Here is a 26,052-nt window from a genome sequence, read left to right as displayed (position 1 = left end):
ATCCCAGAAAGAAATAGCGAAGGAGAAACAACGCTGACAAAACTATTCTGCCGAACTCACAGAGTTGCACCGACCGAAAAGTGCTGCACCGCAATGCTAAATGAAAAGCAGCGTTGCTTCGGGTACTTCCGAAAAGGACCGAGCAAAACCGAGTGACAGGCCGGCCCTTGGCATACCCGCAGCCCGCACAAACTGCACGTGTGAAGTTTAGCATGCCCTGTCTGGCCCTGATTTAAACCCAAGACTCACAAGACTCAGATCACCTGAACACTGTAACTTTCAACCACTCTCTGACAGCTGTTACATTCAACTTTCTACACCTCGTCCTGACTGAGCACACACACACACACACACACACACACACACACACACACACACACACAGAAACAGACATATGAAGAGAGCATACATCAACAGACGTTAGTTTCCGGCATGTACACTACTGGCCATTAAAATTGCTACACCACGAAGATGACGTGCTACAGACGCGAAATTTAACTAACAGGAAGAAGGTGATGTGATATGCAAATGATTAGCTTTTCAGAGCATTCACACAAGGTTGGCGCCGGTGGCGACACCTACAACGTGCTGACAACCACAAACAGCAGTTGACTGGTGTTGACTGGTGAAACGTTGCTGTGATACCTTGTGTAAGTAGGAGAAATGAGTACCATCACGTTTCCGACTTTGATAAAGGTCGGATTGTAGCCTATCGCGACTGCGGTTTATCGTATCGCGACATTGCTCCTCGCGTTGGTCAAGATCCGATGACTGTTAGCAGAATATGGAATAGGTGGGTTCAGGAGTGTAATACGGAACGGCGTGCTGGAACCCAACGGCCTCGTATCACTAGCAGTCGAGATGACAGGCATCTTATCCGCATGGCTGTAACGGATCGTGCAGCCACGTCTTGATCCTTGAGTCAACAGATGGAGACGTTTGCAAGACAACCATCTGCACGAACAGTTCGACGACGTTTGCAGCAGCATGGACTATCAGCTTGGAGACTGTGGCTTCGGTTACCTTTGACGCTGCGTCACAGTCAGGAGCGCCTACGATGGTGTAGTCAACGACGCACCTGGGTGCACGAATGGCAAAACGTAATTTTTTCGAATGAATCGAGTTTCTGTTTACAGCATCGTGATGGTCGCATCCATGTTTGGCAGCATCGCGGTGAACGCACATTCGAAGCATGTATTCGTCATCGCCATACTGGCGTATCACACGGCGTGATGATATGGGATGCCATTGGTTACACGTCTCGGTCACCTCTTGTTAGCATTGGCGGCACTTTTAGCAATGGACGTTACATTTCAGATGTGTTACGACCCGCGTCTCAACCCTTCATTCGATCCCTGTGAAACCCTACATTTCAGCAGGATAATGCACGACCGCATGTTGCAGGTCCTGTACGGTCCTTTCTGGATACAGAAAATGTTCGACTGCTGCCCTGGTCACCAAATTCTCCAGATCTCTCACCAGTTCAAAACGTCTGGTCAATGGTGACCGAGCAACTGGCTCGTCACAATACGCCAGTCACTACTCTTGATGAACTGTGGTATCGTGTTGAAGCTGCATGGGCAGCTGTACCTGTACACGCCATCTAAGCTCTGTTTGACTCAATGCCCAGCCGTATCAAGGCCGTTATTACGGCCAGAGGGGGTTGTTCTGGGTAATGATATCCCAGGATCTACGTACCCAAATTGGGTGAAAATGTAATCACATGTCAGCTCTAGTATAACAAATTTGTCCAATGAACACCCGTTTATCATGTGGATTTCTTCTTGCTGTAGCAATTTTAATTGCCAGTAGTGTACTTTAAATCACACTTGCCAGTAAAATATCTGCAGCTAGTGACAGAAGAATAATAGTGCTGCACAACAGTTAGCGCAAGGAACATGAAAATTGTGAAGAAAAAAGTTCGTAACGTGTAAATGTGTTAATGTTTCATATCTAAAGTTATAGAGCGACCTCCAGCATATCTCCAGATGAGAGGACACGCAGATGACAGCAAAAAATTGCGAATGACTGTAAGGGATGACTCATTTACGAAAAAAATAAGCCTTTAATTATCTATACTACACAAATATCGCACATGAATAAAAAACTGTATCATTCTAGATGCCTGAAAGTGAAGGTGAATCGCATCTGGAACAAATAAAATAGACTGGAGCAAGAAACAGGTGTTGTCATGTGCAAAACGAATATTTATGAGCTATATGCGGATGATGGTCTGGAAAAGAAACTTGTCATTGAAATCAGAAGTGGATTTGGAAGAAGGAAGAAGGCTTTAGAATGAGATTCTCACTCTGCGCCGGAGAGTGCGCTGGTATGAAACTTCCTGGCAGATTAAAACTGTGTGCCGGACCGAGACTCGAACTCGGGAGCTTTACCTTTCGCGGGCAAGAGCTCTACCGACTGAACTACCCAAGCACGTCTTATGCCCCGTCCTCACAGCTTTACTTCTGTCAGTACCTCGTCTCCTACCTTCCTAACTTTACAGAAGCTCTCCTGCGAACCTTCCAAAACTAGCACTCCCGAAAGAAAGGATTTTGCGGAAACATGGCCTAGCCAAGGCGTGGGGATGTTTCCAGAATGAGATTTTCACTCTGCTGCGGAGAGTGCGCTGATATGAAACTTCCTGGTAGATTAAAACTGTGTGCTGGATCGAGACTCGAACTCGGGACCTTTGCCTTTCGCGGGCAAGTGCAAGACCTCTGGTCTGCGAAACACCAGGCAAGGGGCGGGTCTACACGATATTCAATCACTGATGATTCCCCAAGGGAACCGACAGGCTATAGGAAATGAGATCGCGGGCCGGCCGGCCACGGAGTGCCAAACTTCACGCGTGAAGCGTGTGCGGGCTGTGGGTTCAGCGAGGCTCGGCCTGTGACTCGGATTTGCTCGGTCGTTCTCGGAAGTTTCCGGAACATCGCGGACATTTCATTTAGCACTGCGGTGCGGCATTTTGCGGACGGCACAACTCTCTGACTTCGGCAGAAGCGTGGTGTCAACACTGGTTACCATTCGCTGTTTCTTTGTGGTTTGAGGACGTTCACAATTCCAGTGACTGTTTGTGCAAAGAGAGGTAGTCTATCGGTCCATCATGCCAATCTTTTAAAAATGAATGGGAAAGACAGAAGAGAGGGATAAGCATTCTCAGTTTGCATGGACAATGGGTGCTGTATATTTGCTATGAAACGAAATACAGAAAGAATTTAAAGACTTAGTTGGTGATGAATGAGCTATCTATTACAACGGTCTACAGACGAGATTCATTGTTCTGTTCATGAAGAAGGACTTTGTGCTAAATTTGGAGGCATGGAGCACTTGAAGAAATTAGAGGAACAAATAGTAAAATTCCTGAAGTGGCACTCATTATTCCATTGTTAGATGCAACAGTTTTCAATGGAAATTAATGAATGCTGTGGAGACTTCATATGTTACTATAGAGTATGTTAGTTAAGTCAAGGGGCATGCCTGAAACGATTTTCCAATTTAAAACTCGCTATTGCTGTACTTATGAAGGAAAAAAGATTGCAGAAACGAGTATTTGAACATCCGGAATGAATTGGCAAATTCACGTGGTAATTAGACTAGACTGCAGACTGCCCACAGTAATCCATTGCAAGGTAATATACATATGAAATTACACTCAAATGAACACCATTAGCTGTTTACAGGCGTTGACATACGTCAACGGGGACAGATGAAAATGTGTGTCCCGACCGGGACTCGAACCCGGGATCTCAGGCTTACATGGCAGACGCTCTATCCATCTGAGTCACCGAACACACACAGGACAGCGCGACTGCGGGGATTTATCTCTGGAGCGCCTCCTCCTCCCTCCCCCCCCCCCTCCCCCCCGAAGCCCACATTCTCAACGTGTTGTCCCGCACTACATTCGTAGTGCCCCTGCCCATTATACTCATTACTCGCGTCGCGTTGCCGACTCCCGTAAGAGTTCGGGCACTGTTTGTGCATTCGCACAGAAGAAGAAGATGGTCAAGTGGCCGGTGAGCCTTAACTAAGATGGTATCTGTTCTTTCGTACATGTCCGAAAGGACAGATACCATCTTAGTATAAATATCCATCTGATTTGATTGGTATGCATTTAAAAAGAAAATCGCGTGTTAGGAGGGGCACATTCTGAGGCAGGCAATCCAGTCTCCAAAGTTACTGACATTAAAGAAAACGCGGGATTCGAAGAATTCTTTTAGCCTTGAAAGAATTTCAGGCTTCTAAGAGTTTTTAGTATATTGCAGCCCCTTCAGCAACTGTGAAAGACTAATATTTTGAAGGATCAGCCTCAGTTGCGCTTATTTTCTGATTTCTACCAGGTTCCGGCTAAAGTAATCTAGCCTTCTTCTGAAGCATAAAATTACTATAACGTACCAGAGTAAGGCACAGTCAGCATTAAATGCATTGTATTGCATTGAAACAAGCGTTCAGTTCATAGTGCTGTGGAATGTGGGGAAAAAACCGCAGATTGGCTGTCATAAGAAGAAGAACAACACCAAAAATGCAACAGAAGCGTCATATGTAAGACACTGTCCACGGAACCTGCCACTGATGATGCCTTGCAGAAAATAAAGGCGAAACACGTATGGCACTAAAATTGTGCTTTATTCAGTTGCTGTCAGACGGTCCATAAGTAAAAATTATTAATATACCGTAATATTACACGCAACTGAGCATGACCGGACTAAAAAAAAAGTCGAGGATTAAAATTAAAACCTAAAGGACCGTGGTCCCATGTCGAAATGAAAGTGCTTAACTGAAGTCCAGCTCCGGCATCACTTCACCATGCGGTCGGTTGGCAGCGGCAACTACGTTGGCACTGACCGTTGCACGCGGAATTGCACTGAACACATAGCAACTCGTGCACATACGTAGAGTCAAGGCTGTATGTCATTGGCTGTCTGTATATCACGTGCTAGCAGCTGATAACCGTCATTGTAAGCAAACTAAGCATTATGTGGGTGAAGTCCCTATATGTATAAACTATACGCAAATTCCATTAAATGGTGGGAAATTTACTTGGTTGGGTATATGAAGTTTAAGGATAACCTTTACGACTTTCAGCATATATGGTCATCGTGTAAAGTATCCCCACCGAACATGCCTAATAGCGAGCAACTTACTTGTCTCACTTATTTAAAACCTCAATCATTAACTACAATTTAATTAGGGTATAGGTGGGCGTACAACGCCCCTGTCATCACACTTAACTAGTTCTGACCTACACAGGTCATGCATATTAATTAAAGTGTGGCGAAGGGTACATCTCCGTCATCACGCTTACGTGCTATTGGCCGACATAGGTCAAGTGTACTAACATACAATCTACAATGTACCTTTTACGGGAATATTCTTCCACAGGTAACAATGTAAGTAACGCGACATGGCGCGTAACGTTATAGTATCATAGAAAGGAGAAGTATTTAAAGCAGCTAAGTTTTACTCACGTTGCTGCATAATTGTTAAATTCAACGATAATGGCGTCCAAACTCTCGTGAAAGAGTAGAGGGCCAACTTAAATTTAAAGAGAAGCGCGAGACCTGATGTCTGAACATAGTATGCGGCAACCTGTTACATCTACCACGATATTTCTCTGCAGGTACGTGCATGGAACACGATTTTTCGATTATGACACTATACAGGGTGTTACAAAAAGGTACGGCCAAACTTTCAGGAAACATTCCTCACACACAAATAAAGGAAATATGTTATGTGGACATGTGTCCGGAAACGCTTAATTTCCATGCTAGAGTTCATTTTAGTTTCGTCAGTATGTACTGTACTTCCTCGATTCACCGCCAGTTGGCCCAATTGAAAGAAGGTAATGTTGACTTCGGTGCTTGTGTTGACATGCGACTCATTGCTCTATAGTACTAGAATCAAGCACATCAGTACGTAGCATCAACAGGTTAGTGTTCATCACGAACGTGGTTTTGCAGTCAGTGCAATTTTTACAAATGCGGAGCTAGCTGATGCCCATTTGATGTATGGATTAGCACGGGGCAGTAGGCGTGGCGCGGTACGTTTGTATCGAGACAGATTTCCAGAACGAAGGTGTCCCGACAGGAAGACGTTCGGAGCAATTTATCGGTGTCTTAGGGAGCACGGAACATTCCAGCCTATGGCTCGGGACTGGGGAAGACCTAGAACGACGAGGACACCTGCAATGGACGAGGCAATTCTTCGTGCAGTTGACGATAACCCTAATGTCAGCGTCAGAGAAATTGCTGCTGTACAAGGTTACGTTGACCACGTCACTGTATGGAGAGTGCTACGGGAGAAGCAGTTGTTTCCGTACCATGTACAGCGTGTGCAGGCACTATCAGCAGCTGATTGGCCTCCACGGGTACACTTCTGCGAATGGTTCATCCGACAATGTGTCAATCCTCATTTCAGTGCAAATTGTAAATTTTCACAATCAACATGTGTGGGCTGACGAGAATCCGCACGCAATTGTGCAATCACGTCATCAACACAGATTTTCTGTGAACTTTTGGGCAGGCATTGTTGGTGATGTCTCGATTGGACCCCATGTTCTTCCACCTACGCTCAAAGGAGCACGTTATCATGATTTCATACGGGATACTCTACCTGTGCTGCTAGAACATGTGCCTTTACAAGTACGACACAACATGTGGTTCATGCACGATGGAGCTCCTGCACATTTCAGTCGAAGTGTTCGTACGCTTCTCATCAATAGATTCGGTGACTGATTGATTGGTAGAGGCGGACCAATTCCATGGCCTCCACGCTCTCCTGACCTCAACCCTCTTGACTTTCATTTATGGGGGCATTTGAAAGCTCTCGTCCTACGCAACACCGGTACCAAATGTAGCGACTCTTCGTGTTCGTATTGTGGACGGCTGTGATACAATACGCCATTCTGCAGGGATCAGCGCATCAGGGATTCCATGCGACGGAGGGTGGATGCATGTATCCTCGTTAACGGAGGACATTTGAGCATTTCCTGTAACAAAGTGTTTGAAGTCACGCTGGTACGTTCTGTTGCTGCCTGTTTCCAATCCATGATTAATGTGATTTGAAGAGAAGTAATAAAATGAGCTCTAGCATGGAAAGTAAGCGTTTCCGTACACATGTCCACATAACATATTTTCTTTCTTTGCGTGTGAGGAATTTTTCCTGAAAGTCTGGCCGTACCTTTTTGTAACACCCTATATAGGTCACGATCAGATGGCAACTTTAGTGTCAAATACTGTGAAATTTTTAAATAATACTGGAACTTGGTTTTATTTTTGATCTGCGCTGTTGAGAAATGTGAAATATAAAACCAAGTCGGATGCAGTGCAACTGCACCGCCATTCAAATGCGACGCGTACTCAGTTTCCCCCTCTTCCCTCTCCTCACAGTCAGACAGCGCAGTGTGGCGGTGTGGGACACGTGCCGTCCAGGGTGAGCGCCGTGGCACTCGCGCCGAGACGCGGTTCGTCAGCCGAATTCTTGGCCACCCCTTCAATAGTGGAAGGAGACGGCGAGGAGATAACAGTCGGTTGTACCCCTCCTTATGCTTTATTACTGTCAGAATAATGAGGAAACGATGTCGATGCTGTTTAATGAGGTCATCTGTGTAGAAACACCAACCTTAGGAGGTTCATTATACCCGGGTTGAGGAAGCTCACGACGACGGCCAAGTAGCCGGTCACGGAGGGCTCGAACACTTTGCGCCCCCACTGGCGGAACTCGTTGTCGGGCTGGCGCTGGCTGTCGACCTCGATGCCGAAGGCGACGGAGGCGATGATGTCGGTGGTGAAGCGTGCCGCCAGCTCGCGGACCTCCACCACCTCGCCGAGCGCCGCCGGCGGCTCCAGCGCCTCCACCATCTGCTGGCCGCAGACCTGCAGCGTCTGTCCGCACCAGCCAGAGAGTTCAGCAGCCGAACTGACTTCCCGCCAACACACTTACTAGTTATACAATGAAGGCTTTCACGACCGGTTGGTACTGTTGTTGATAGTTCTTCCGGGTTATATGGCCGTGGTCCATGGAATTTTTCTATTCCTAACGTTTCGTCCAATACTACGTTGGACATCTTCAGAGGTATGGCTGGTCCTGCTGAGTCCTTCCGACTGAGTCGCAAGACTCGGCAGGACCAGCCAAACCTCTGAAGATGTCCAACGTAGTATTGGACGAAACGTTAGGAATAGAAAAATTCCATGGACCACGGCCATATAACCCGGAAGAATTATCAACAACATTTACTAGTTACTTAAGTTAAAATCTGGGGTGTTGGACCGCGTCGTATTTCCTCTAAAATAATCGACGTTTCGACCCCTCTGCTAGGATCTTCCGGTATCCACTATTGCTAGAATACTGTCAGAGACCAGTGTCGCGTTGTCTTATAAAGGGAAGCTTTACTAATGGAGAAAGAAAGCGACACCGGTCTCTGACAGTGTTCTAGCAATAGTGGATACCGGAAGATCCTGAAGAAGATCCTAGCGGAGGGGTCCAAACGGGAATTATTTTAGAGGAAACATGACGCGGCCTAACACCCCAGAATGTTTTAACTTTATTTAAAACGGCCACGAAAGCCCGCAGACTTGCACAACTAGTTATCGATCAAAACACAACACTGATGTAATACACGGATCAGGCAGAACGTTAAGACTACCGACCTACTATCGATGTGGACTCGTCCAAGTGATAGCAGCGTCACCTGGTGAGGAATGAATACTAGTCAGGGACACGTCTGGTGCATGCAGTATCAGTGAGCGTGTTCTCCGTGTGCAGAACGGAGAAGGCTCGCGATCTATCTGAGTTTGACCTCGTGACCTAGGGCAGATTGCGATGGTCTGGAGGCTCGACCCAAGCATTTTGCAAATTGCACGACTTGACCGGTTTTGGGGAAGCGCTGTGGTGAGTGTTTTCTAAACATGGCGAAACCAAGGTGGAACCATGTCCAGACGTCGTGAGGTTGGGCGGCCATCCCTCATCACATATGTCGGACACTGTAGGCTGGGCAATCTGGTAAACAGGACAGATGGTGAACTGTGGTGGAACTAACATCAAACCTTAGTGGGCCAGCGGCGGTGGCCGTGCGGTTCAAGGCGCTTCAGTCCGGAACCGCGAGACTGCCACGATCACAGGTTCCAATCCAGCCTCGGGAATGGATGTGTGTGATGCCCTTAGGTTAGTTAGGTTTAAGTATTTCTAAGTTCTAGGGGACTGATGACCTCAGGTGTTAAGTCCCATAGTGCTCAGAGCCATTTGAACCATTCGAAAGACCTTAGTTCTGGGCAGAGTACAAGTGTGTCTGAACACAGAGAGCGCCGAACGTTCCTAACAACGGGCCTTTGCAGTCGACGACCCATGGATGAGGCAGTGTTAACACCACGACATTGGCAACTGCCACTGAAATGGGCACGTGACTCTCAGCACTGGACGTTGGCACAGTGGCATACCATTGCACGGTCTGATGAATCCTGATACCCTCTTCATCATGTCGATGGGAGGGTGCGAATCCGTCTTCCAGAGGAACAGCTCCTTGACACCTATACTGTGGGAAGGAGACAAGCAGGCGGCAGCTCCATTATCCTTCGGGGAACATTCACGTATGGATTCATGGGTCCAGTGGGCCTTTTGCAAGACACCATGATGACCAAAGAGTATCATACACTGGTTGTGGGCCACGTACAAACCTTCATGACGATCTTATTACCCAACGACAGTGGCATTTTTCAACAAGATAATGCGCCGTGTGACGAGGCCAGGAGCTTGAGTAGTTAGAGGAGCCCAGTGGTGAGTTCCAGTTGATGTGCTGCTCCCCCCTCCCCCCTCCCCCCTTTCCCAGATCGCCAGATCTGAGCCTGATCCAACACATCTGGGATGTCACTGAATGTGTCGCCAGTGCTCAGCGCCCGCGTCCTCGGAATTTACGGGAATTACCTGAATTGTGTCTGCCAAGGCCTGATTGCTGCCAAAGACGGACGTACTGGCGATTAGGTAGGTGGTCATAATGTTCTGGCTGATCATTTATTCCAAATCGGTTTTCGGCTATTACGCCATCATCAGCTACAAAGGCAAGTACGCGGTGCAGTGAAATTTCGTTAGATCACAGATTTGAAACTAGTGTGTCTACAGAGTACCTCAATTTCCAAAGATAAAGACACAATAACTAATGAATTATATACAAATTACAGCAGTTGTTCATACAAGAAAATAAAATGAGCAATAAAGTTTGATGACATGTTCCAAAGGTGAGGCTGAACGAAATAATCATAGTGTAATAGGTCATAAATTACTAATAGATAACATATACTACTGAGATTAGGCAGATAAGTGAAGTAAATATGATTATACAAAGGAAAATTTTTCGACTCAACGGGAAAAATTATAGCAACTTAAATAAAAGGAACTGAGGCTTGTCAGTTACAGTATGACCTGGATGGGATTATGAGTAGTATCTGCAGTTAGACGTGGCGAGTAAGGGAATTGTGTCTGGTCGTTCAGTGCTAATCTAGGGCTGATGGACATATGTTGATTTATTTCCATTATTCCAAGATACTTCATCTACGTTTCTTATGGCTGTGATGTAATACTTCATGTTTCACCTTCTTTAAACAGGTGGTCTACCACATTAGAGTCTCTTTTCCTAGTTTCCAGCTTCTGCGGTGTTCCTTCAAGTGGGTGCATTTTATCCTGTCATACTGACCTATACACAATTTTCAGACCTACAAATGATTTTATATGTTCTACTCTTTTCCAAAGATGGAGTGCTGTCTTTACCCTTGGGGAGTTTTTTCCGTTTCAGTGGCAGGATATACAAACAGTTGGATGGTCTAGCTACGAGATCACCCCTCAACCCAGTCCTTGCTGAAATCTTCGTGGACAATTCTGAAAAACAATTATTTGAAAATAACACACTTTCTTCCAAGGTTGGGTACTGGTTTACGTACGACGTTGATGTCCTGGCTTATGGACAGGTACTACCAGACATCATCAAAAGTTCCAGGAGCAACCAAATTCTCAACACAACAGTAAGAAATTCACCATGAAGTTTAGGGGTAACTGCATAAATTATTTAGGATCTAATCGTAGACAGTGACCATATTCATACGCCCAAGATTTATAGGAAAACTACCACCACACGTATTGTAATACCTGCCAATTGTTAATATCCACTGACCAATAAACATGTTGTCTTTTATTCAGTGGTGCGTAGCTTAAATTAATATCAATCTCCAAGAGTCGAGACAATATCAATAGCCAAGAATGAAAACATCTTCCGAATGGAATTAAATGCAGTCAAACAAATACCATCATAAATGGCTACCCTCCTTCCTTGGTGCCGGCCGGAGTGGCCGTGCGGTTCTAGGCGCTGCAGCCTGGAACCGAGCGACCGCTACGGTCGGAGGTTCGAATCCTGCCTCGGGCATGGGCGTGTGTGATGTCCTTAGGCTAGTTAAGTTTAATTAGTTCTAAGTTCTAGGCTACTGATGACCTCAGAAGTTAAGTCGCATAGTGCTCAGAGCCATTTTCCTTCGTTGGTAGACTCGGTGATGCAGGAAAAGCAGAAACATCAGGTGTATCTCTTCCTTACCCTGTTTCCGACGCAGCACTTCAAAAACACAGTAAATGGTGCAAGTTCCTCATTTAGGGAAAGTTTAAATTCAGAAACATAAAAGCATCACTTTAAGTGCAAAACACTGTTGGACACTTTTGCCCAATGGTAAAGATGGCATTCCACCTTTGGGAAAGAGTGCAACATATAGAATCACTTGTAATTCGGGCAAAGTCTGTATAGGTTTCGCATTCGTGTCAGCAGCAAGTGAACACAAAGGGATCTTTATAAGCAGAGAATTGCAAGGCGAGCTGGAATTTGAAAACCACCCATCGGTGATGGTACCGGAGAATAAAACCTGGTCTTTGGAGAAATGGAAGGAAGTAGTTTTATCAGGAGAGTCTTACTTCACACTGTTTCCAACTTCTGATCGACTTGACATCCCAAGAGTCAAACATGGTAGGGGTTCGGTGAAGATCTGGGCGGCCATAACGTGGTATTCCACGGGGTTCCATGGGTACTCAGCAAAGTCGCATTACTGCCAAGTACTGTGGTTTTTGCTGGTAAGATGCATCCTATGGTACAATATTTGATCTCCAATGATGACGCTGTGTTCCATGATGACGGAGCCCCTGTTCACGCTGTTCGCACCATCCGGGGCTGGTTTTGTGAACACGAGAACGAATTGTTGCATCCCCCCTGGCCACCACGGCCAACAGATCTCAATATTTCTGAGCCTTTGTGGCCTACTTAGGAGAAAAGGGTGCATGATCTCAACCCACCAATATCATCGTTAGCTGAACTTGGCACTATTTTGCAGGAAGAACAATATACGATCGCTTTGCAAACCGTACAGGACCTGTAATTTTTCATTCTGATACGACTGGAAGCTGTTTTGCATACCAAAGAGTTTCCCAGGCCGTACTGGACATCGTAATTTGTTTTTGGTGTTTCTATACTTTTGTCCACCCAGTAAAGATCCACATGCTCTACTACAGTTTTGGCGGAAAGCAATTCGCGATTTTCTGTCGTATTCCATCGTACACTGAGAGAAGGGAAAACGACTGTCTAGTGCGGTAACAGTGGACCATCAGGAAAGAAGTGCTCAACTTAGAAAGCGCACAAGGCAGGGATGCAGTATTTCCCCTCTGCTGTTCACCCTGTAGAAGAAACGTTTCGAAAATAGAAGGAAGGTTGAACAGGTAGATTAACAATAAGCGTGGAAGAATCACAATGATAAGACTCGCTCGTGACATTGCTATCCGCACTGGAACAGAGGAAGAATTAGAGGACCTGTTGAATCTAATATAAAGTTTAGTGCATACGAAATATGGAGTGGGGATAAACGAAAGAATGACGAAATATAATGAGAAGTAGCAGAAAAGAGATTAGCGATAAACCCGATAGCGAAATTTGGGGTCACATTGTATACGATTTGAAAGAATTTTGATACATTTGATGTAAAATAAATGCATGACGGATGAAGCTTAGGTGAATACAAGAAACAGATAGTCTACTAGAATCAAAATAAACCTTAATTTGGGGAAGAAATTTCAAAGAATGTGAGCTGGAGTAGAGCATTCTGTGGAATTTAGGATAAGCGGAAGGTAAGAGGAAGAGTGCCGAGGAAGAGTGAGAAAAGTTAGGTGGGCTGCTGAGTTAACAAGTGAGCAGGTTCTCCGCGAAATCAGCATGGAAAGGAGTTTGCGGAAAACAGTGACAATAGAAAAACAAACATTATGTTTTATGACTTCAGAAGTAGATTACATGGATCTGGGCTGTAGGCGGCAAAATCGACAGAGGAGCACAGGGATTGGAATGTATCCGCAAATAGTCGAGCATGTTGTGTATAAGCGTTACTGTGAGATGAAGAGGTTGACACAGGAAAGAAAGTCTTGGCGACAGCATCGAACCAGTCACAATGCTGATGACGCAAAACTGGAAAAAATGCCGTATTCCTTGCTATCATATTCCGTGAGGGCTGGTTGAGATATGCGGCAGCAGAATTGTCGCACAGTATTCTTGAAATATAACCCTTCTGAACTTACCGAACAGAGTTACGTGATAACAACGTTGCCTTCTTCGAAAGATTTCCGCTGAAGCTCCACAGCTATCTCTGTCACACACCAGCATGCGCTTTAAGAAAGCCGGGGCTAGTGGCGCAGAGATTATAATTCCTCTCACCGTGGAGCTACAACACGGTCATGGTGATAATGGGGAGTGTATGTAAAGCTGCATCATCCACCATAACTTCAGTCTATTTAGAACCAACACTAAGAAAGGATTGGGTAGAAGAGAAGTTTGTGGCACAACTTGACTAGAAGAAGAGATCGGTTGGTAGGACATGTTTTGAGGCATCAAGGGATCACAAATTTAGCATTGGAGGGCAGCGTGGAAGGTAAAAATCGTAGAGGGAGACCAAGAGATGAATACACTAAGCAGATTCAGAAGCATGTAGGTTGCAGTAGGTACTGGGAGATGAAGAAGCTTGCACAGGATAGTGTAGCATGGAGAGCTGCATCAAACCAGTCTCAGGACTGAAGACAACAACAACAACAACACTAAGAAAGGACACTTGTTTCATCGTTTGTCTGACTGGTCAGAAAATTTATTGACCATAAATTTTTTCGTTCCTGTCAGTCTATAGATCAAATTGTGGCGTTGTTGATAATTGTTTATGGAATAGTGATTAACTGTGGTTGCATGAATGTATGATAATCTTTCGTACCTGACATATGTGATTGTGTACTATTCGCTTTCTTTTTATATTCCTTTGGGGCTAGTTAGTATAGGCTGGTATGGGGTCAGTTGATATAGGCCGAGCGGTTTGAGGAGCAATAGCACGGATTGCGCAACCCCTCCCGCCGGAGATTCGAGTCCTCCTTCGGGCATGAGAGAGAGAGAGAGAGAGAGAGAGAGAGAGAGAGAGAGAGAGTGTGTGTGTGTGTGTGTGTGTGTGTGTGTGTTGTTCTTAGCATAAGTTAGTTTAAGTTGTGTGTAAGTCTAGGGACCGATGACCTCAGCAGTTTGGTCGCTTAGGAATCCAAACACATTTGAAAATTTTCAGTTGATATAGCTATGACAATTTGCGCCACAGAGTCCCATGGAAGAAAGAGTCAGAGCCTAAATAGTCAGTATGGAGAAACAGCCACGTACAGTCAATGAGGCTGACACGGCTAAGGTTGACAACTCGGAAAAGAAAAAACTTCCCAGAAAAAGGACGATTTCAATTTGCTTCTATGGATTCCGATGACAACGTGTGAGACACAATCTATGCCAAAAGTGACGACAACTTGGCCTTCCTTAGTGACAGTTCAGAGGCTGAAGAAGCTCTCTGTGGCGAAGAGCTTTCACGCCCAGCCTCCTATCAAGACGACTGTGATGGTTCTCAGCCAATAGTTCCCACAAATTCTTGAGAAAGTCGAAGATACACCAACAGGTGAAAATCGAAGAAGAGTAACAACACATACCTCACGATGGCAAGGGCCTCCTAATCCCCCTGAATACATTTAAATAGCTTTGGTTTTGTTGAAGTGCCGTGCCAGTGGGTATCCTGCGGATTTTCGAAACCGATGGTAATGTCATTCGCGCGTCCATCACAGTCAACAAGGGAAAAACTAGATGTGGACAGATGAAAATGTTTTGATTTGATATGACCAAAAGTGAAAGTGTGTAGAACTTGAATACACCTGTTCAAGTAAACGAGCGCCAAACTCCAAAATTCGGGGGTGATTTAAAACACTGAACTAGTTCTGCCTCAATAACTGCAGGTAGCTACATTATTTTTCTTGAAGAATTAATTGTTTGTTCATTCATTTACGTTCATTCAGTTGCATGTACATCTAAGCACAAATTATTTTTGTTCAAGTTGTATTACTTTCAGAGAAATTTATTTTTTGAATAATTTATCCTTTCAAAAAGAGGCTTCCCAATGTTTTGGTAAAATAAAACATTTTTCTTCGAAAATTGTTGTGTTCTGGTTAAGTATCACTATCCGAATCAGGTTATGCCAAAACACACCTAGGGATATACCAGCAACCCGGGGTGAGGGGTTAGTTGGCACTCTTGCAAGCGTTTAGGAAAAGTGTTTTTGGGTACTTAAATAACGTATTTAATGACTGAGTCCTACACGATTTTGTAACTACAAACATAAGCTATCTGCCGTATTCATGAGAATCTCTCCAAATACTACACAGAAACGTAGATAAATCAAAAACCAAAACCTATGCGAACAGCCCTGGTCTTCCCTCCATATTTGTTGCGACCCCAGTAGAACGTCTTCGATTTTGTTCCGTGTCTGCTGCCATGTCTACTTAATAAGGACGCTGGAAGCTGGAGCATTTCTTTAGAGCTGGCCACAACTGCGGTTTGTCGGTTATACGGAAAGGTGTAAGTTAATGCAAATGAGGAGGAAGATCAAACCTGTAATGTTCGAATACAGCATTAGTTGTGTACTGCTTGAAAGAGTCACGTCGTTTAAATATCCAAGTGTAACGTTGCAAAGCAATATGAAATGGAATGAGCATGTTAGGATTGTAATAGGAAACGTGAATGATCGACTTTGGTTTATCAGGAGAGTTCATCAGTAAAGGAGTCCGCATATAGGACGCTGGTGAGACCTGTTCCACATTGCCGCTCGAGTTTTTGTGATCCGTACCAGGTCGGATTAAGGGAAGACGTCGAAGCAATCCGGATGCGGGATGCTAGATTTTTTAGCGGTAGATTAGAACAATACGTAAGTGTTATGTAGATACTTCGGCAAACGGGAATCCCTGGAATAAAAGCAAAGTTCTTTTCGAGGAAACTCTTGAGAAAATTTAAAGCTGACTGCCGAATGAATCTACTGCGGCCAACATATACTACGCGTAACGATCACGAAAATAAGATATGAGAAGTTAGGGTTCATACAGAGGTATACAGACTATCTTTTTTCGCTTGTTCTATTTGCTAATGGAACAGGAAAGGGAATGACTAGTAGTGGTACAAAGTATCCTCCGCTAAGCACCGTACGGTGGCTCGCGGACTACCCACGTAGATGCAGATGTAGATTTCCCATACAGAAGCACTGCTTTTTCACACAATCCTTCAACTTTTCTTCGATTCGCCCCTCGTACTAGTGAGTTTATGTTATTGTCTCATTTCATATTGCTTCCTAGTATTACGCCTGTTGCATACCTGTGATGATAGTATGATCGTACTTTCATTATTACTCCAAAATCTGGGAATACAGAATTTACCTTGAGACGTGGTAGTGCTGTGACTGCCACTGTCTATACTCATTGCACTCCTCGTCTGTGGCTCGACAAATGAAAATAATGAAATAAACAACTGCGCAGTTCTTCATTTGTGTCGCCATAGTGTCCGTAGTTGCTTTATAATCTTGAGGGTATTTTTGTTCTGTCGTAGGAACGAGAAAAATGCGTGATTTTTTCACCAGGCGCGTTTAGCTTAATTGAGGTAAAGCATTATCAGTGGTGGTGATTTTTCGGCTGAAATTAGTGAGAAACAGAGCAAGTATATGAGTATCTAGGTGTATGATTATTTCGTCGGAATAACTGTGAGGAAAAGCTCGACGGGATTGGAGTAGCAGATTGGTTTTAGTACAGTTGATGGACCGAAATTCACGAGTTCCAGAAGCGAGAGGGCTCTGGCATTGTCGCAGAGTGGGGAGCTGTTGGCTAAAATAACGGAATTTCGAAGGCTTGCAGACGGATACGAACTGTGTCCTCAGTGAGAATACTGCGTAGTTTGCAGCAGCGGACACCCTATATTTCCAAGCTTGTGGATGGGTCCAAGGTGGCGTACAGAATCAGAGGAAAAGTCAGGCCTGCTGAAGTTGCGAATTGTAATAGTTACGAGAGAGTTAAAAATTGTAGCAGACATCATTCTGTAGGGGTAGGACTTGGAGCTTTAGACGAATAGTATTCTAATATCAAAAAAGATTAACAGTTGTTAACGGTAACGCTTTTGGTGTCATTGTCGCCCCGGTAGGGCAGTAGCAGGTATAATGCGTCATTGTTGGGGAGAATACTGCTGTAGGCAACTGGTGTACTGCGAGAGGAAGATCCGCACTTACGGCAAAATACGTTTTGGCATTGCACATATTTCTTAGATAATATATCTGCAGCTGAAATCGTATAGGAAGTGAATGTGTTTAGCGCTTTTGGGTATCTTTGATAGATGAACAAGTCGCAGACTTCTGCAATGTCAGATAACGCGCAAAACTTATTATGCCAGTTTTAACACCATTACTACAACGTATGTAGGTATCCTCGGAGTCTTTACTGTTTCAATGAGTGCTGCTTCAGTGTTGTGAATTTATCGTCGATGATGACTGGCTGCGACCGGAAGACAGGTATATTGAGAAAGTGCCAGCATTTCCTAAACTTTCCTGGCAGTTTGGTAGCAAGACGAACTAGGCGGATACCGGGTTCATGTAGCGTAGAGTTCTGAGAGATGATTACTGTGCGTTTTGGAGGCAAGTAACTTCATCTTTCGTACCGATAGTGTCGGACCTTGAGGCAAAATTTACGTTCGCTAGAGCACTGTGCATTCTAATAGAAACATGTAGAACTTTGACCAATTATAAAGATTGTGCACCTATGAAATTAGGCCTTGACAATATATTAAGCCTTTACCAGATGCGTCTATGATTTATTTACAGGTGTGATAACTTTCGTAGAGTATTACTTTCGCAGCACATTCATATACTGATGTGCCACGTGCTGTTAGTTGTACTCTAGGTAAGATCGGTTAAGTCTGACATGAGTGTGGTGCGGTTGGACTCCGAAGATGCAGAACTGAGAAGTTGCGCCTGGATGCACTAGATCCACGCGCCACTGTTAGATTACAGATTCTTAACACAGGCAATTTGCTTGTGATACCTGGTTGGTCAGAGACAGAACTAAACTCCACCCGAACAGGCTATGAAGGCCCAACGGCACCGAACGACCCCCGTGTCATCCTCAGCCCACAGGCGTCACTGGATGCGGATATGGAGGGGCATGTGGTCGAATCACCGCTCACCCGGCCGTACGTCAGTTTACGAGACCGGAGCCGCTACTTCTCAATCAAGTAGCTCCTCAGTTTTCCCACAAAGGCTGAGTGCACGCCGCTTGTCAACAGCCTTCGACAGATCGGATGGTCACCCGTCCAAGTGCTAGCCCAGCCCGACAGCGCTTAACTTCGGTGATCTGACGGGAACCGGTGTTACCACTGCGCAGGGCCGTTGGCCTCGTAGCATACTAACGTGTTTCATTTGGTTTTGCACGGAAAAAGGTAACAATTCAAATTCATATAAAATACGAGAGGGAAGCCTGAAAAGGTGATAACCTGCTGACCTACTTCTCCTGTCCGCAGCAAGTCGTACATCAATTTATGAACAGTTATACTGTGTCAGAAAAGAACATACTTGTGAAATAATTGGTCAGTAATTGCTCTGTTTAATATTATTTAAGGAAAGCAATGTAGTAATGTACACTAATCTGTGCAGTTAATTCACAAGAGAATACCGGATCATGTGCAGGAGGAAAAATTGCAAATTGCCTTTCCAGTGGGTTCGATCGGGCGTTAACTTCAAGTTCTGTTTTAATTAGCTAGATTTTCATAGGAATCAGAAGGCAGAATCAGGCTTTAACAGAAAAAATAAGAAATGACATTTCCATGAAGATTATTAACTGATTTTCCATACACGTGCGTGATATGAACTTTGGAAAAAAAGAGGCTTACTCAGTTTTGCATTGCCAAAAACGAGCCTTATTTGACCGAAATTATGTTTCACCAAGAAATACTGAACAGAATAAAAATTTCCTAATGTCTTCTGGTGTGCGAGCTAATGAAATGGCAAAGCATTAATGTACATCATGGCTGCTCTGAAATTCGCACATAAGTGTTTGGCAGACAGTTCACTTAAGGACTATTTCTCCATCAATTCACTCCCGAATAGCGCATCGGAAAAGTAAACACCTAAATCTTTCCCTCCGAACTCTGATTTCTCGTATTTCATTAGGATGATCATTTCTCCCCGTGTACGTGGCAGTCAGTGAAACGTTTTCGCGTACGGAAGACGAAGTTGGAAACTAAAATTTGGCAAACGATCTCGCCGCAGTGAGAAACGCCTTGGTATTTAGCTGAATGGACAACCTTCAAAATTAAACAATGGGAAGACCGGGATGGAAAAATGACAATATTATGAAAAAGATAAGATTGCTACGCACCACACAGTGGAGATGTTGACTCGCAGATAGGTACACAAAAAGACTATCAAACAAGTAAGCTTTCGGCCAAAAGGCCTTCTTCCGAACCACACAACATGAACACACACAAAGTCACACACACACCCGCACCAAACGCAGCTCACACAGATGATCACGGTCTCTGGTTGCCGAGACAAGCAAAACGATAAATAACTAGTATTACTTCTATAACTGATCCTACAGAAAAGACGCCAAAAAAGACGTCATGTACGTTCATAGGTTTTCACGACGTACAAAAAGGGTTCGTTAGTGTAAAATAGTTTAAATTTTCCTCAGGAATGTTTCTGTAAAGTATAGGGAAGGAGGAGTGTTATGCAAAATGTATAAGAACCAAGGAGGAACCATAAGAGAGGACGATAAAGAACGTGTAGCTCGGATTTAAAAGGCAGCAAGCGGGGATGCAGTCTTTATCCCCAACTGTTTAATCAGTACACTGAAGAAACAACGACAAAAATAAAAGAGAGCTTCAGAAATGAGGTCACAACGACACAAATAAAAGAGAGCTTCAGAAATGAGGTCAAAATTCAGGGTGTAAGAATATCAGTCATAAGAGTCACTGATGTTTTTGCTATCCTCAGTGAAAGCAAGGAAGAACTGAAGATGTTGATTGGAATGAACTGTCTAATGATTGCAGAGTACCGACTCAGAGCAAGACGAAGGTAGACGAAACCAATAAGGAGTAGCAGAAATGAAATTTGTATTTACCATTAAAATTGGGAAGTGCGAGTCAGACGAAGTGAAGGAACTGAGGTACCTTGAAAGCAAAATAACGCGTGACAGACGAAGCGAGGGGGGCATAAAAAGCAGACTAGCACAGGTAAAGAAGGCGTCCCTGGCCTAAAGAAGCCTACTGTTATCAAACATTGACCTTAATTTAAGTCAAAATTTATTAGTACAGCACTGTATGGTAATGAATCATGGATGGTGGGAAAACTGGAACAGAAGAAAGTTGAAGCGTTTGGATGCGGTGCTTTGAAGGTACTCACAAGGGTCCGTTGTGGACTGTAACTATCGTATGGTAGCGAAACTCGGTAGATATTCTAATGTGTGAAAGCGGAACCGGTTTACGCTGTTAAAAAATAATTCCAACTTTGGCTACCATGTACAGATCTTGGACTGTGAATGCAAGAAAGACGTTAAATCGCCACTTAAGCAATTGGTTCAACATGAGCAACTGAATCGTCGGCGAGATGCTGCATCCGTAAAACGACATGATCAACAGTTGCTCACAGCAGTTCTCAAGGAATCTGATCAACGTGTTCCTAAATACTGACCTTCAGATCAGGTAGAGACCCAACGTGTCCGTGGTGATCACATACCTATAGATATTCCCAGAGCGAAAAATCACATAGATTCAGATCAGGTGCCCTGTAGTTCATGCATCTAGAAAACTACTGGAGGCAATACGTTCGTGGAAGGTTGCAATAAGCAGATCTTTCTCTGGGCAAGCGACGTGAGGTGTTGCCCCATCTTGCACGAAACCAGTAATTTACACACAGAGTTGCGCTCTCCAAATGGCTCTAAGCACTATGGGACTTAACATCTGAGGTCATCAGTCCCCTAGACTTAGAACTACTTTAACCTAACTATCCTAAGGACATCACACACATCCATGCCCGAGGCAGGATTCGAACCTGCGACCATAGCAGCACCGCGGTTCCGGACTGAAGCGCCTAGAACCGCTCGGTCATAGCGGCCGGCTAGTTGCTCTCTTCCAAAGTAAGAATCACATACTGTACAAGGAGGTCTCCGTAACGTGCAGATATCGTGGTACAACTGACACGGCCTATGTGTGTATTCTCTTCAAAGAAAAACTAGCCGCGAATAAAAGGTAATTGTGAATCCACATCACACAGTCACCTACGGCGAGTGCAATGGGTCTTCGTGAATAACATGCGGTTTAACAGTACCCGAAGTTCGGCAGTTCTGTGTAGCGTAAAGAGTGTCTCGTCATTCCATAGAATAATGCCTGGCCACATGTCATAAACATCGATCCGTTCCATAAACCGGAGAGCAAATTCAGAAGGTCGCTGCGGATCGTGAAGTTTCAGTTGCGACACAGACTGGATCTTGCACGGGTACCACTGCAAAATAGACTGCAAAACTTCCCGTACTGTTGACCAAGACCTGGACAATTCTCGTGACGCTGCACGGGCACTAGCACTACCCGGGTCAGGTGCTGCATGGTCGGTTACAGCAACAGCGACCTCGTCAGTAACTTCCACCTCCTCTTACAGGTGCCACACCAAGCTCACCCAAGTTTTCGAATTTCATTATCGTCCTCCTTAAACCATTTAATAACATTGGGGCTCTCCTCAGACCTATCAGTCGGCAATACTCTCTCAATGCAGCAATGCATGAAACAGTTTCTCTCTTCTCGATATCCATGCTGTTCACTCACATTGCGACTTGTCAAATGACAGCGTGGAAGTCATACGCCATGCAGATAGTGTACAGCGCCAGATTTGCACCTGGTGGCGACAATTGGATCTAATTTGTTTTCCATCTAAAGCGATTTCGCCTTAAAGCATTGACATATCTACGAAGTTTCGCTGCCATGTGAAAATTGCAGCCGGCACTGGATCTCCGTTAGTAGTCGCACTTTAATTATGATCATCTGATATGTTGAAAGTTGGTAGGCTCATGAGAAGGGAGACGTTTCTCCGTAGACTCGAGGAGGAGAGAAACATGTGGAGAACAATGACAAGTAGGAATGGACTGAGTGACAGAATATGTGCTGAGACATCAGGACGAATTCCCACGTTACTATAGAGAGTTGTAGAGGAGAAATAATATGGGAAAAAAGAGACTGCAAGAGCTCTAACAAAGTACTGAGTGCGTCGGGTGCGAGTGCTACTGTGAGACTTAGAGGACGGTCCAGGAGAGGAATTCGTGGAGGGCCGCATCGAGCTAATCAGAAGGCTGGTGACCAAAAAGTGAAGTTATACTGCGCGAAGAACTCGACACAGCACTAAAAGACAGAGGTGGGAACAAGGGCCCTGGAGTAGACGTCAATCACTCAGAATTACTGGGATCCTTGGGAGAGCCAGTCATGACGAAACTACACTCATGCTCATAAATTAATGATAATTGCAGAATGTGGAACCACACAACGTGGCATTACACAAAACTGGCTCCAATACCATAGGCACATAGGGAACACACACGACACAGATCTGTAGGTCCACGGTATAAGTTGAGAAAAATGTCCTGAAACACATGTACTACAAAACGCTACTGTTTCCTGCTCATGGACCCCGACATCAATATGCGATATGATCACCACGCACACATACACAGGCCTCACAACGGGTTGGCATACTCTGGATCAGGTGGTCGAGCAGCTGCTGAGTTATAGTCTCCCATTCTTGCACCAGTGCCTGTCGGAGCTCCTGAAGTGTCGCAGAGGTTTGAAGACGTGCAGCGATACGTCGACCAAAAGAGTCACTGTTCAGACTATACCTGGACTCGCCCGTGAACGTAACCTAGGACCACTGTTCCAATGACCATGTACTGTTCTCTTTGACACCAGCCTTTACGGGCTTTCCTGTGACCAGCGGTCTGTGGAATGCACCTTGCAGGTTTCCAGGCGAATAAACCATGTCTCTTCACTCGTCGGTAGATTGTGTGTCCGGAGACAACTGTTCCAGTGGCTCTTGTAAGGCCCTGAGCAAGGCTACCAGCAGTACTCCGTGGCAGTCTGCGTCCACTGATGCTGAGATATCAGTCTTCTTGTGGTGTTGTACACTGTGGACGTCCCGTACTGTAGCGCCTGGACACGTTTCCTGTGTGCTGGAATCGTTGCCATAATCTTGAGATCTCACTTTGTCGCACACGGAGGGCCCGTGCTACGACCTGTTGTGTTTGAGCAGCCTCCAGTCGCCCTAGTATTATACCCCTCATAACGTCATCAATATGTGTTCTTTGAGCCATTTTCAACACACAGTCACCATTAGCACATCTGAAAACGTCTGAACTCTTACTCGCTGCACAGTACTCTGACACGCACCAACACACCTTTGCATATGTGGACTGCTGCTACCGCCACTGTGCGACGACCGCAGGTCAAATGCACTGCATGGCTATACTCCGAAGTGATTTAAACCCGCAAACCGCCCACCATAGCTTTGTTTCACCATGTATCAGCATTATCCTTAATTTATGAGCATGAGTGTATTCCACCTGGTATGCAAGATGTGTGAGACAGGGCAAGTATCCTCACACCTCAAGAAGTACACAATAATCCCTTTTCAGAAGAAGGCAATTATTGAGAGGCGTATACTAACGAACTATATGTTTAATAAGCAATCGTTTGCAAAATACTGATACCAATTATTGGCAGAAGAATAGAAAACCTTTAGGGATTCCGACATCAGAGATCCGGAATAAAGTTGAAACACCTGTGAAAATACTGACCCTACGTATAATCCTAGAAGATAGGTTGGAAAAGGCAACTTACCTTTATAGCTTTTTTAGATTTAGAGAAAACTTTTGACAATGTTGACTGAACTATACTCTTTGAAGTTTTGAAAGTACCTGCGATAAAACACATAGAGCGAAAACTGATTTACGATTTTCATGCAAAACAATCTGCAGTTATATGAATCAATGGACGTGAAAGGGGAGGGAGAGGGTGGGTAGAGAAGGGAGAGAAACAGGGATCTGAAAGGTACCAAGCAGAAGTCTAGAAATGGAATTTAATATCAGGAAGAAGAAATGAAAACTTTGAAGATGACACTGTAATTGCCCCAAAAATGGTAAACTACTTGGGAGAACATTTGAAATGAAAGGACTATGTTGAAAAGAGGCTATGAGATGAACAGGAACAAAAGTAAAACGAGGGTAGCGGAAAGTAGACGAATTAAATTAGACGATGCTGAGACAGGTACTAAAAGCAGTAGATCAGGTTTGTTAATTGTTGTTGTGGTCTTCAGTCCTGAGACTGGTTTGATGCAGCTCTCCATGCTACTCTATCCTGTGCAAGCTTCTTCATCTCCCAGTACCTACTGCAACCTACATCCTTCTGAATCTGCTTAGTGTATTCATCTCTTGGTCTCCCTCTACGATCTTTACCCTCCACGCTGCCCTCCAATAAATACTAAATTGGTAATCCCTTGATGCCTCCTTTCAAGACACTGTCCATTCCATTCAACTGCTCCTCTAAGTCCTTTGTTGTCTCTGACAGAATTACAATGTCATCGGCGAACCTCAAAGTTTTTATTTCTTCTCCATGGATTTTAATACCTACTCCGAATTTTTCTTTTGTTTCCTTTACTGCTTGCTCAATATACAGATTGAATAACATCGGGAAGAGGCTACAACCCTGTCTCACTCCATTCCCAACCACTGCTTCCCTTTCATGTCCCTCGACTCTTATAACTGCCATCTGGTTTCTGTACAAATTGGAAATAGCCTTTCGCTCCCTGTATTTTACCCCTGCCACCTTTGTTAATTAGGTAGAAAAATAAGTGATGATGTTCGAAGCAGAGAGAAAGTATAAAATGTAGTTTGGCAGAAGCATTTCTTTAAAACGAGGATTGCGTTAGCATAAAATACAAGGTGTCCCAGAAAGGGGCTTATGCAATTTTGAACATGAATCACTGAGGCGGTAATAATGATAACCTGATCCAATTTTGATTATGTGGTGCTCTCATGACTTGTGTGTGTACTAGTTCATTTGTTTTTCTTTTGTTTATTTTCAGTTGCCAGTAATTACCCGTAAATAACAAGATGGCTGAAAACTTGTCCTTCGAACAAGGAAAGTGGATTTTTAACCGTCACTGAATATGTGAAAACGCGAATGAAGCGCAGAGGCGGTGGCGGGCAGAGTTTGATACTGTTCCATCGTCACATATAACAATAAGAAAATTACGCGGCAGATTTGGGAGGGAAGGAAGGCTGCTTGATCTGAAGAAGGCATAGTATGGCAGGAAGAAAATAGTAACGGACGAAAGTGGGATGTGGGCAGTGGTAGAAGCTTTCATAAGATCACGAAAGAAATCCATGCGGCAAGATGGGAGTGACTGAGGTGTAAGCAGATCAAACGTTCACCTCGTTTTAAAGGAAGCGAAGTAGAAACGTTACATTCCCAGGTTGCTTCACGCGATGAGTGAGGGTTATCCGATAGGCGCCCAGAATCTTGCGAATGGATTTGCGATAGTCAACATTTGACTAGTGTCATTGTTTGGGCTGATGAGGCGACGCTCAACCTCAGTGGAGGGGTATCTATTGAGAGGCCAGACAAACTTGTGGTTCCTGAAGAGG

General features: G+C 44.6%; 1 protein-coding gene across 1 annotated transcript in view; it reads right to left on the bottom strand.

Moving 5' to 3' along the window:
- Positions 1-26,052, bottom strand: part of LOC126272454 (cytochrome P450 6k1-like) — a 75,412-nt gene that overhangs the window by 25,415 nt on the left and 23,945 nt on the right. Inside the window, exon 4 of the mRNA XM_049975332.1 lies at positions 7,621-7,883. Coding sequence (XP_049831289.1) covers positions 7,621-7,883 — 263 coding nt within the window. The remainder of the gene's footprint in view (positions 1-7,620; positions 7,884-26,052) is intronic.

Source organism: Schistocerca gregaria, chromosome 5, assembly GCF_023897955.1.
Source record: "Schistocerca gregaria isolate iqSchGreg1 chromosome 5, iqSchGreg1.2, whole genome shotgun sequence".
Taxonomy (NCBI): Eukaryota; Metazoa; Arthropoda; class Insecta; order Orthoptera; family Acrididae; genus Schistocerca; species Schistocerca gregaria.
This window is presented reverse-complemented; position numbering and strand designations above follow the sequence as displayed.